At 33.4% G+C, this 12861-nt stretch overlaps 1 protein-coding gene across 4 annotated transcripts in view; it reads right to left on the bottom strand.

Moving 5' to 3' along the window:
* Positions 1–11926, bottom strand: part of LOC111003385 (CUB and sushi domain-containing protein 3) — a 38366-nt gene extending 26440 nt beyond the window's left edge. For all 4 annotated transcript variants that reach the window (XM_022273843.2, XM_022273844.2, XM_022273845.2 and 1 more), the window contains exon 1: positions 11747–11926. In XM_022273843.2, coding sequence (XP_022129535.2) covers positions 11747–11786 — 40 coding nt within the window. In that variant the 5' untranslated portion in view covers positions 11787–11926. The remainder of the gene's footprint in view (positions 1–11746) is intronic.
* Between the last annotated feature and the right edge of the window lie 935 nt (positions 11927–12861).

Below are 12861 nucleotides of genomic sequence, written 5' to 3'. Positions count from 1 at the left end.
TATTACGATTACTGACATTGATGATTATGGTGGCATTGCTGACTTTACATCTGCGGTCTTTGAGGGTATTTCGATGGGAGCAGTCGGTGTCTGGAGGACTACTGGTGACATATTGTATTGCTTCGTTGGGACTAGCTTTATGTGCTGGTACAACTAAGTGCGGAGGACCGGCGTTACAGGTTCGCGAAATATATCCATAGAGATCGGTGGGCATAATTTAAACGGTGCTTTCCGTTTGGTGATTTGTCATACATATACGCGACTCGTGTCGCGAGTTTGTGATTGGTCTAGCAATGCTATTGACCAATCACAGTGGAACGAGACCTCGAGACCTTTAGCTATATATTTCAATCGTTAGATATTTCATTTTTATTTACTTTTAACTTTTGCTTAGTAGTATTGTTGCCATTAATTGTTTAACCAATCGCCGAAGCAGAAATTATATAGTATATAAAGATAGTGCTTCATATACCGTGCTCATAGGAATCATAGGGATTGATAAAGCGACCTTATCTTTGGACATGGTTTTTCCATAGACAATGCGTTTTATAGATTATTACTGTTATAGGCATATTTATGTGGTGTGGGAGCTGTGTTACTTGCAGTGAATGCTGCGGTCCTGTTCCAACGATGGCGATACGCGGGTGAACTGACTAGAGTCGTTGCTGAGTTCCTGGTGGCCATGGGTGTACCACTTCGCAGACAAGTCCTAACGAAGGTCGTACTCAGTGCCGCCGCCGCAACAACACTTTTGGCTGACCTAATAGCAACTCCGTTATTGACTAATTCACGAAGCGAATAAAACATATTATGTTCTTTACGTGTGAATTTGAGTGTATGTTCTCCCTTACCAGGAATTGAATGCGTTGTATAAAATAAAATAAAATTATGAAAGGTTTAAAACAGGCACTTAAATTTTATTAAAAAAATAGAGTATACCATGACATTGAGGGACACGTCACTAATGTTGGTCGGAGCAAAGCCAGCACTATTTTCACAAAATTTGACATGGCGAAAGCAGGAACGCATAACATATTAGTCAGACTATTGCCTTTACAAAGCCTTAAGAGATACACCTTAAGGAAAGTCGTGACTAAGAAAAGCATTGCATGACGAATTAGTAAACTCGTCACCGGCGTACCAATATCCGTGAAACATTCGAAATTCGAAAAGATCTCGATCAAAAATGTACCATAGCGATTATGTTCAGCGAAAGCGAACCGAGTTCGCTCCGATTTTAATGAACTCTCTATAACAAGCGTTAAATTTTTGTTTATTACCATTATTTCCCCTCCAATTGCAATAAGAACGATGGACCTGTTTCGAAAATCGTAATCTTTAATCTAAATCTCAACTAGTAATACTTTGATTTTGGAATTGTTTATAGTACAATTTACTAACATTAGACTTTTTAACATATACGTCGTAAAAAGATAAATTTTTGTCGTTTCTCGTTTTACCAAAAATACCCAAATGAATACTGAATAAATGCGTATCTTTATTCAGCTTTCGCATCGCATATATACAAATGTTAAGCATCATTGATAGATACATTTAGAGAAACGGTATCCATAATACAAACTTTACGAATCCAACATTAAATGATTTCTATTTGATCACGTATTGTTACGTCGTGTTTGATATGTATTGTGTTTAAGTATTTTTACCGTAAAAATTTGTATACTTAAAACCAATTTTTATACATACGCTAAAATGAGTAGTGTTAGTCTAATGGCTTGCAATTCTCAGGTCGTACTTTCATAACTCGGTTAAGCATAATTGGAGTTTGCTTCCTGTCCGCGGATTTTAACACTAGCTCGTACGGATGGATCTAACATCGCAAGGAACTAGGCATGAATGATCCAGATGGCTGACAACTTGTCTTTAAAAATTATCACAGATGACAGAAATATACAATCTGAATTATTATCTGAATCTGTATCAGAAACTGTTATGATATGTTTTATTTAATATACCGTATATATTATGTAATGATATAAAATATTTTTGGAATGTAATAATTAAATGCAATCTGTAGTTCTTCTAGTTATGTTTCTGCATGATATTTTGACTATCTTTAATTATTGTCAAACCGCCAGTATAACATAGAATCATAAGGTCAAATGTTAGTGAAAGTTGACCCGTATGACGTATTCTATGACTAAACAATAAGAGACATTTCTCAGCTACTGCTGATTCATAATAAACAGGATATTTTACTTTCTTTATAAATGTTGTTCTCTACTAAAATAAAACAAATGAGGGACGCCTAGCACGTTTAAAAAACCCCAGATATGTTTAAGAACGCAGTAGCATCTACCTTTAGCAAATCCCGAATTTCTGAAAAGAAATCGACTTAAATATGTGATAATGAGGACACTTACTTATCTCGAGCCGAGTGGCAGGCGATGATTACCAACGCCAAGAAAGCGTGGTGACCCCACTATGGCAAGGTGATTATATCTATCACGTTTTTTATCAGAGGCCCACGTGTTTTATGATCTTTAAACTTTTTCGTTTCCGTTTACATTGCACTTGGCTATTAGGAGCTGCTTACGATGTACGTCTCGTATTACTATATACGTATGAAATACTATACGTTTAATAAGATGAATCTCGGGTGATTTACCTACACCACACGCCATAGTAATTATTAAATAAACAAATTTCTTGCGGCTTTGGTTATTACATTATTATATCTTAAAATAAATAAATAAAATAAATCTTGGAAGTGAAGGGTTTTGGGAATTCCTAATTTAAATATACGCGAGTACTCAATTCTAAAACACAAGCCTACTTTTGCAAGTAAATTGCTGTCTAAAAAATATTTCTTATAAAATTGACTTGGATTGTGGTATTTAAATGTATTAAGGGTGTATTAATTTAAATAAAACAGTGGCGCTACAACCTCTTTAGGGCCTGGCCTCAGATTTCTGAATCGGTTTCATGATCATTTTTAAATCTAAAAGGCAAGTAGGTGATCAGCCTCCAGTGCCTGACACAGGTCGTCGACTTTTTGGGTCTAAGACATGTCGGTTTCCTCACGATGTTTTCCTTCCTTCAACGATTCGAGCAAATGATAAATGCGCACATAGAAAGAAAGTCTATTGGTGCACAGCCCGGGATCGAACCTACGACCTCAGGTATGAGAGTCGCACGCTGAAGCCACTGGGCCCACAATGCTCATATCTCATGTATTAATTGATTAACGTTAAATTAACTTGAGGATATGTTTTGTATGTCAGATACCTCAATATGGAATAGTGACACGTAACCATCAAATATTTTAAAGTTTGGATCTTTTGAAGACAGTTAAAATACTACTTGTATTAAAAGCACCTCAATTTATGAAGACGTTTCGAGTAGTGATATCGCTAACGGTTTATCAAATGTTTGAAATCAAGTTTTGTGTCCCGTTTCAAATGTTAATTATTAGGAATTCATTGTAATATATTCACAGCTATGATTCCGCAAGTCATTAATCTTATAGACGATCACAAAACAAGATAAACTTTTATTCTGACAGATAATTAATATTTTCGGAACTTTCTATGAATTGCCATTGATTACTTGTTTCTTGTACATTTCATGATGGTTACGTTGTGTAGTACTTAGTACGCTTTTAATTAAAAATCTAATCGGATAGTAAAATAAACCTTAACCGTATCTGTTCTCATATGAACATTGCGATCCTCAAATCAAATCAAATCAAAAATTATTTATTCATATAGGTAACAAAATGTCCACTTATGAACGTCAAAATATACTTTAAATGATTCTAATTTTACATTTACTCAAATCAAGGGCGTAGAACGGAAGAGAAGAACTGGCAATAAACTCTCCGCCACTCTATTTAATCGCCAAGTTTTTTTACACAATTTTGTAAGGAGCTGCAACGACTACACCATGTTCCATATGACATATTGAGTAATAAAGAATAATAAAATAAATTAAAAACCAAGATTTGTCCTCTATCAGCAGGAGGCATGGTGAAATAGGAGCACGCACTTACATACTCGTGAGAACAACACGCAAATACGTAGTATAAATAACTAATATATAACGCATACACGAATTCAAGTACGACCAGTCACCAAAAGTAGCACCCGTTCACGAGTATGACGCATGGCCAGCCATCGGCCCCCTCGCCATATTTTAGCGAGAGACAACCCGACGCATGGACCTCAGGTGTTAAGATGTCGTAAATACATCAAAGACATGCGATCGAAACAGGTGGAAGCTTCAATATCTCACACTTAACGTAATTTCTTTACTAACAGTACGTAGCCGTTTGCTCAGATAACAGCATGTATTAGTAGGTGATCCGTTGTGTCTGACGAATCCTAAAATATTATACATATAACAAAGAACTGTGTAATAGAAAGCTCTCATCAGGTTTCTTTATTAAAAGCCGATACGGAAGTTAGAATTGTTTAACGTTCATTAACCCCAATATCAGAGCTTAAAAGATGTGATAAGGAAATGAGAACACACCGATGTCTCGAATGGCGCAGTGTTTTCATAATTGAAAGATATATTTTCGGTTATATATATAAACGATGAACCGGTAAATAAAATCGCAATTTACGTTGTAAATAGAGTTTATTTTTGATCTCATAAATAAAATATCACCTGAAGTTATCAAGTTTTCTCTCCACTTTGGGACAGGAGCCTGACATATAGCTGTATTTTATCACTGTTTAATCGCCTTATTTAGAAGGCGCTGCTGTCCAACCAGAAATAATTTCGATGGTAAACAGATTAAATTTCGAGTGTAAACACGCAACACAAAACCGATAATAATACAAATATATACGGAAACAGCCATATGAACTCACTTCTTTGGAGAGGACTAAACACTTCCTTCTAGTAATTATATATGAAAATTATGTTACTATGTATAATGCTTTCTTTACCAGTGACTGTAATAGTAAAAATAAACAAGAATAAAAATAGGTTATCGCGATACCAACAATCTACGGCTTCATCTACTGCGAGGACCTGACACGTGTTAACAAACTTGTTCCTACTGCTATGGATATAGGACTTTTTGATCTTAGCCACTGGGTCTTTAGGCGGGCCGGGTTTGATGTTCAAACTCAAACTCAAAATAACTTTCTTCATATAGGTAAACACTCATGAACGTCAAAAAAAAATTAATTGTAAATTTACATTTACTACCAATTCGCAAGTCAAGGGCGGGCAAGAAGAACTGGCAAGAAAATTTCCACCACTCTTTAATCGCTAAGTTTGAGTCATACAAATTGTTTGAACTGGAGCAAATCAATCCCAAGGATTAGAATCATCTAAGTATTCGTCACAATTATAAAAAGCTTTATTGATTAATTTACTTGTAATGAGGGCTCAACCCATTAGGCCGAAGGAACTGCAGCACCTTTCTCACTCCACCGATAATATCTTACTTTTATAGGCCAGGAGACTCTTCTTATGTTTAATGACACGCCTGCGCAAAGGCGAGCGTGTTGCCTTTTAAGAATTGCTACGGTTCTACCCAAAGACGAATCGGTTCCTGAATACTTCTGTGAGCATCTGGTTCCTCATAGTGGTAGTGCGCGGCAAAAACTGTATTGCATCGACGGACGTCGAGTTGTTACGGGATTACTATACATAATTTATATACACACTTGAATATTTTATTTACATATCAAGTGGACAACGGTGTTTCAAAGAGGTGATTGTCAGGTCAAACGGTGACCTGTTTGGGTAGTGTGGGCGTTCATACACATTTTAATAGAGATGTTCTTTTGAATAACACAAATATTGTGCTAATTGAACAACGAATGGTGAACGGTAAATGATACATCGCCTGTCATTTAGTGATATTATGTTTTCGATGTAACGGATGCAAAACGGATGGATTGTAGAACAATGCGAAGGCCTATAAATATGCAATTTACTATTGAAGTATATTCTATAGTGGCATAAGGTACAAATTTTACACGTTTTTGCCTCCGTGAAAGCGCTTTCATACATTGTGTCATTTGAAAACTTTTCATTGAAGAAAGTCAATTGTAATTATTGTAACATAACATATAATTTTTATAACTTGCAATGTTTATTGTCGTAATTGGAAATCTTGATATGTAATGGAAATAATCAAAAACTTATTTTATTTTAGCAAAAACAATTAATTCTATTAACTGTCATTTTATAGTTTTATAATTTAGTAAATAAAACCAACTCGACAGCTTAGTGGTTAATTCTAATAACATGTTTCGGGTTTTATACCTTAAAAAGAAAAATCAATAATGCAGATTTTTATTTAACCATTGGATGCCTGTTTGAAGATTGTTTTTATTTTTGAGAACAATTATATTTTTCTGTTTAACTTTATCCAGAAAAAGTAATTTATATATATAGTACTTATAATATAGTAAAGGTACATAATTATAATAATGAAAAAACCAAAACAAATTTAAAAAGTTTGGTCCATGTGGAAGAGTACCTGTACCGTTTGACCCCTGTTCTATAAAAAAACTCTGGCAACATTTCCTTGCTGTATTGCGATAGTTATTCGTTGAGCGAGGAAAGCACGCAGAACAGTTCAAGAGGCATGATGAATCGATGTCGATTGTGGCAACAGTTTCTTATTTCTTTTGAGGTGATAGTGAAACATTTAGATTTTTGGGTCAATGTCATCCTTACCTTCACCTGTTAATTCTCTACCTGTTAATTTTGAAAAAAAAACATTTACAGGTGATCCAAGTGAAACGGTCGCAATCAACCACAAAACAAGATAGATAGTTGTTTATCCAAACAAAAATAGCAATAATATTATTCAACTTGACTTACATAATAACCGTTGATAGAAGATGAAAATATTGGTTAAGTTACGAAACAATTATCGTATTATTAGCGCTAGCAATTAACAAAACACTTTCACCTACTAACACTACTTTTACTTTTTTCTCGCAATTTTGCTGCAAAGATTAAGAATTTAGATGGAGAGGCCGTCTAGATTCTTAATTTCCCAAGAAATATTTCTCTATGTCTCTCAACATTGTTATTCATTTCTGTCTTCTTTGCCGATGAGTAGGGATGACAATAGGTTACAATTTTGTGACGTGGAATAAGTGATGTTCCATAATAAACGAATGTTATTTTATTTTATTTAAAGCAGCTATGGTACACAATTTTAGCCGTATCCTTATCAAGCTGTCAGATTTTCTTTACTGCATATGCTGCAGAGCTCAGCCTATTCGAAAGAGTCTCTATGTGTGGGCCCCACCGCAGTTTACTATCTCTTGTTATGCCTAGGAAAACAGTTTTGAGGTAAAAAAGGTAAAGGTGTTTTTTTAATACTCACTAAAGACTCACCTGATGATAGGTCTTCTTCAGTAAGTGGAAAATTTTATTTATATATAATTTGGTGACATTGAATTTTGATATCGTATTTATATCATTAGATAAAATGAATTCATTGTTAAATAATTCTACATTCTGTCGTTACGACGACATCGTTTAGAACAACTAACCGATTACATTGGCCGAAATCATAGGCTGCTGTTACGACTATCGGTTTTTACGACTTGAGTTAGTCCTTTCGATGTCGTTATAACGTTGTGACTTGAAAATATTTTATATAAATTTTTAAGAATGTTAACTAATGTTAATAACTTCAATAGAACTGAAGTAACTTCCCGTAGAAATCCAGACTGATTTGCTAAGTGACCTTGTGTATGAAGAAATAATTAACACGTGCCAACTCAATGTCTTAACCTGTACGTAATACCGGTAAATAGACAAATAGAGCTTTTGTATATAAAAGCGAGGTTCTTGATTATTTCTCAATATTACATTTTTGTAATCATATAATCTCTAGTAGTCTAGACCAGGGTAGAAGCTTTTAAAAAAATAGTAGGATGAAAACTATTGGAAAAGGAGGAGAGTATTATAATAATGTAAGGAAAAATAATTTACGGCCGATCTGAGATCGGGAAGAGAGAGGGGGGTGAGTTTTACGGGTAAAAACGGTTTATCATAATTTCCGGCAAATCTAAAAGTCCTATGGAAAAAAATAAAAAGGCAAAAAATCTGATTCTTTTGTATATACACTTTTTTCACATAACCTCAAAATGTATGTGAAAAGTGCGAAAAACTGAGATTTTTGGTTTTTTATTTCGAATTTTTGAAATTTTTTGCATATTACTTTTATTTTACTATACTATACAATTATTTTTTTTTATTTAAAAAATTATCGACCCTGGTCTATAGGCGACATTAGCGCGGCTGATATTCACATAACAATATAGTCATACAACGATTGCTGAGGTTGCCTTGCTTCTGCAATCAGAAATCTTAGCATAGGCCCGAGTTGATTACAGATGATAGTCAACTGCTGTTCCTGGTACTAGTCAGTCATTTCCGTAGATAATACTTTTACTTAAGTTTTTTTTTAAGTATCTTTGTCTCTTAATGTACTTGCTTGTTTTCTGTTACATATAATTTTTTTTTATATAGAACAGGGGGCAAACGGGCAGGAGGCTCACCTGATGTTAAGTGATACCGCCGCCCATGGACTCACAATGCCAGAGGGCTCGCGAGTGCGTTACCGGCCTTACTTATTTATGTTATCTGTTTTGGCTTTCTATATTGTTTTGTCATATAATGCAGTACCTGAATGGCCGCTTGCTCGGTATTTTTTTTTTTTTTTTAATTGTGTTTTTTGGAAATTATATTTAAGTACGAATTACATAAGTACAAGTAGAAGCTGTTACATTACTTATAATTAAATAAATAAATATCTAAATTCATACAACATCGAATTCATAAAAATCTTGTAAAGATTCCGCTTACGTATCTTTAAATGAATTATTGTTCAAACAGACTGTTGGAAGTTATTATTAGCAAAGATCCCGGCAACTGAGCGGAACGGCCTCTACGGCTTATTAGCGATTTAATCTTTACCTGGGACAAAAGGGATTTGCGGGGTGGTGCGAGAATCGTCTATAAAGAATCGGAAGCCAAGTAGAAAGAGAAGACATAAACGTCTCTCTTTCTACTTGTACTTCAAACTCTTTGGGATTGGGCTAAGGTCGTAGACACGTACCAGCTGACCCAGGTCTCTCGTGAAGGAATGTCGCCTCATTCCTTAACTTTCACTTCGGTTTAATCTCTACATTTACTAAATTCTGCATTATGCAGTTTGTCGTGTGAAAATTTTTCTTTATTGTATCAACTATTTTTAATTTGATACTATTTATACGTAAGATGTATTAATGAATCACTAATTAATTTCCCGTAAAATAATTTGGTTTGGTTGGTAGTTTTTTTCCTCAATCTTTATCTTTATTACTATTAATATATCAAAAAAACTAAACATAACAATCAAATATACAGTATTTGAAATTTTCTTAACCTACATAGTAAAAGAAATGAAATAAGTAAGTAATTTTAATTTAAAAAATATGTATCGACTTGTTCGAACAAAGAAGACATATACTACACTATTTTTAAACTATTAATAATCTTACTATACGTAAAGCATGCTGTAAGCACACTAGTCATTTTAAATATTGATTTAAAATAATTAACTCGCTTTATTTCTATGTGTTACCTCACATACACTAATAAACCAATAGAATGTTTACTTCTTTTAACAGTCAAAGTTACTCAAAATTTAAAAGCTTTTTAGAACTTTAATGTCTTAAAGTACACAATTCAACAATTCCTACACAAAAACGGCATTCCAGAGAAATGACGATGATCGCCTCACCCTTCCATAAGTCATCCTAATGTTGCATTTTTTGTTACAAATACTTGGGTGGTTTTAAACCAAATGCAACTTTATTGTTTATTTTATATCTGTGGCGGTGTAACAAATGATTCTCTACCCAATAGATCAAGATTTTTTTTAATATAGCATTTGAAATAAAAAGCCGTATTTTGTCCAACCGATTATCTTACTTCTGTCATTTTCGAGCTGTCAAAAAATAAAAACGCATAGTACATAAATATCTGCTAGTGCTGTTGCAGTGCTAAAAAACCGTCAGACTGCATTATAATTTGTCTCTTTCATGACAGTGTTGACATAATTTCTCAGAAAGAGACGAAAGAGTAGTTAAAATCAATGAGACTGATTGTTTCTAACACAAATTAATAAAAAAATATATTTTTATCGATATTTTTGTCAGGAATTCGTTTACGATTCATCTCATACGATCGATTTTAGATTTTGACGCCTCGAGCTCGAATGTAACAAATTTTCCTACATTCTATTCAAACCATGCAAAATAGTGATTATTAACTTGTCTATAGAAACTCTATCGATACATTTCTTTAATTGCTATTTGATTTTATATTAAAGCTCTGATTTCACTTCAATTTACTGAAGAAATAATTATATATGTATATAAATAAACCTTACGGTTTAATTATTGCATATGATGCTTATAAATCTAAATTGTTATATACTATCACTCTACTAACAGACGAACTGAAATAAGAAATTAACATATTTCTAGTAACAAAGAATTTCGTACAAAAACCTCTTTGATTTATCATACATAAATTTGGCGTTACTTTTTCAATCCAAGCTGAAAATTGAACAGAGAATTCATGATTGCAGTCGGACATGCTAACCGCTAGACCAAAGAAGCATTGATTGTTATGGATAGGGCTTAAATAACGGATGTGTTCGCTCTTCCGGTGAGGGAGGCCGCCTGACATTAACGTTTTTTGGAATCCTTACTTCGTATTAGCCGCTTCGCAACTGTCAAAATGTATTTTATGACATGACATACGGCTTTTTATATACAATATAAAATTAGTGTTGCTATAGATTTAGAGGTTTTAAATAGCAAAAGTAATTTAATGGAAAAGTAGCGTTCACAGTAATTTAAAAGTTAATCATCTAAAATTGTATTAAGTTCGAATCAGTTTGGGCAGGTTAGGCAATAATAGATTGAACATGAAGATCTTCACAACGCCACTACATCTTGGTACTAACCGGTGTGTTAAAAGAGAATCGCCTACCGCTTATAAGCGTGTTTAAATTATAAATGGTAAATACGTCTTTATTGCTTTTATATAAGATTTATTTTACAATGCACATAAATAATAGTTTGGGCTTGCGTTACAGATCTTGCGTGTTTCAGTTCCAACTAATCTAATAATTATGAACTATCCTTACTTTAGTAATTACATATCATTTACTTGTATCTTTATTTAAAATATAGTTATTTTCAAAGCTTCTGGAGGGTAATTTACACATTTTAAATTACGAATATGAATTACCGTATATACCTAATATTATCATAAAACTTGCTATACAATTTAAAAATATTTTACTTCTAATAAAACGCCCGCTATATAGGTATTTCTCATTATAAAAATATATGACTTTAGTTTGAAAAAGAAAGTAATAATACCAAAGGCTGGAAATGGGACACATTTACATATTTTTATTTAGATTCAAAAATTAGTTTTATGACCGTCAAATTTAGAAAAATGGTACTCAACCTTCTTTCTCGATATTTAGCATTCCGTGGCTTATAAACTAGTAGGTAGGTAGATTTGATATACTCTGAACGCAAGTCACACAATGATTTAAATCAAATACAATTTAATTCTGTAGTTTAATATTATGTATAATTTATATAACGTAAACGGTTAACTCAATAGCAAGAGAAATTATCTAAAAGAAATCGTGGAAGCAAATGTTTGTACCGAAAGTAGATCATCTTAAAATTATGAGTTGGCGAATGTTATAAAAAAATATTTTTACCTTGAATAAATAGGAAGACAGCACAATAAAACACATCCATTTTTGAATGCACGTTTGTTTTCGTTATAACACTCGCGGCGATGTTTCGTACGACACATACATGGCGTGTTGCGCTAACGATGATTCTTACTCGACTGAGCTGTCAAAAGGAACGACAGCCGGTGCAAGACAGGTGCCCAAGCGCAGGTATACAGCTACATTGCAACGAACTTTCGCGCGCTCAAACAAATTACTCATTGTCCGTACCTACCTCATCACCTACTTGTATACGTGTTTTGATTGTGAATTTCGTCCTCTTTCCCTTATAATACATTATGGTTAAATGGGGCAGTGGGTGAATAATGATAGTAGCCAATTATTAAAGTGACAATGAGGAAAGAAAATCTAAACAATGGAATCTATGAATTATGGTATCAATTCATAAAGGACTGTACTATTATAGATGTATGACCAGATTTTATTTAAGTTTCATAAAGACTTAATAATAAATAATAATAAATGATTTTATGTTTTTATTATCTCGCCCAAAAATTAATTTTTTAATTAACGGAATCGCGATTACCGAGGACCTTTGAAACTTCCATAGACCTAAGTGCATGCATGCATGGTTTGCATGATAAAATGTATAAACTACCAAAAACTTTTTTAAGCATGAATAGATCAAGAACCCAATAATGAATCCACAATCTCAGATTGAAAATTCAGATCAGACCGTAACAGTCGATCGATCTCCTATCTGTGGCCCAAAAACCAAACCCTTCGTAGACAATCCATTTTTAGTGACGGATAGAATGCATGTCATTTTCATACAAAGGTATATCCCATATACACCGGTCAGACCTACTTGTATCGACAGATCGCTGTTTTAATCCGTCTGGTTATTGGCAAACTTTTTTGAATACATATTTGGATTAAGCTTTCGGTCTCGGATGGCCAAAAATAAATTGAGATAGGTTATTGGGTTTGGGCGCAAGATTCTGATATCAAAAATAACACCCATATGATATATAATTTTATTTAATAGTATGTAATTAAGTAACTATATTATTATTATAGCACTGGCTTTGCTAAACATCGGCAAAAAGCAAGTTATTATAAAATACATAGTGTTAATT

This window comes from Pieris rapae, chromosome Z (assembly GCF_905147795.1).
Source record: "Pieris rapae chromosome Z, ilPieRapa1.1, whole genome shotgun sequence".
In the NCBI taxonomy this organism is placed as follows: domain Eukaryota; kingdom Metazoa; phylum Arthropoda; class Insecta; order Lepidoptera; family Pieridae; genus Pieris; species Pieris rapae.
This window is presented reverse-complemented; position numbering and strand designations above follow the sequence as displayed.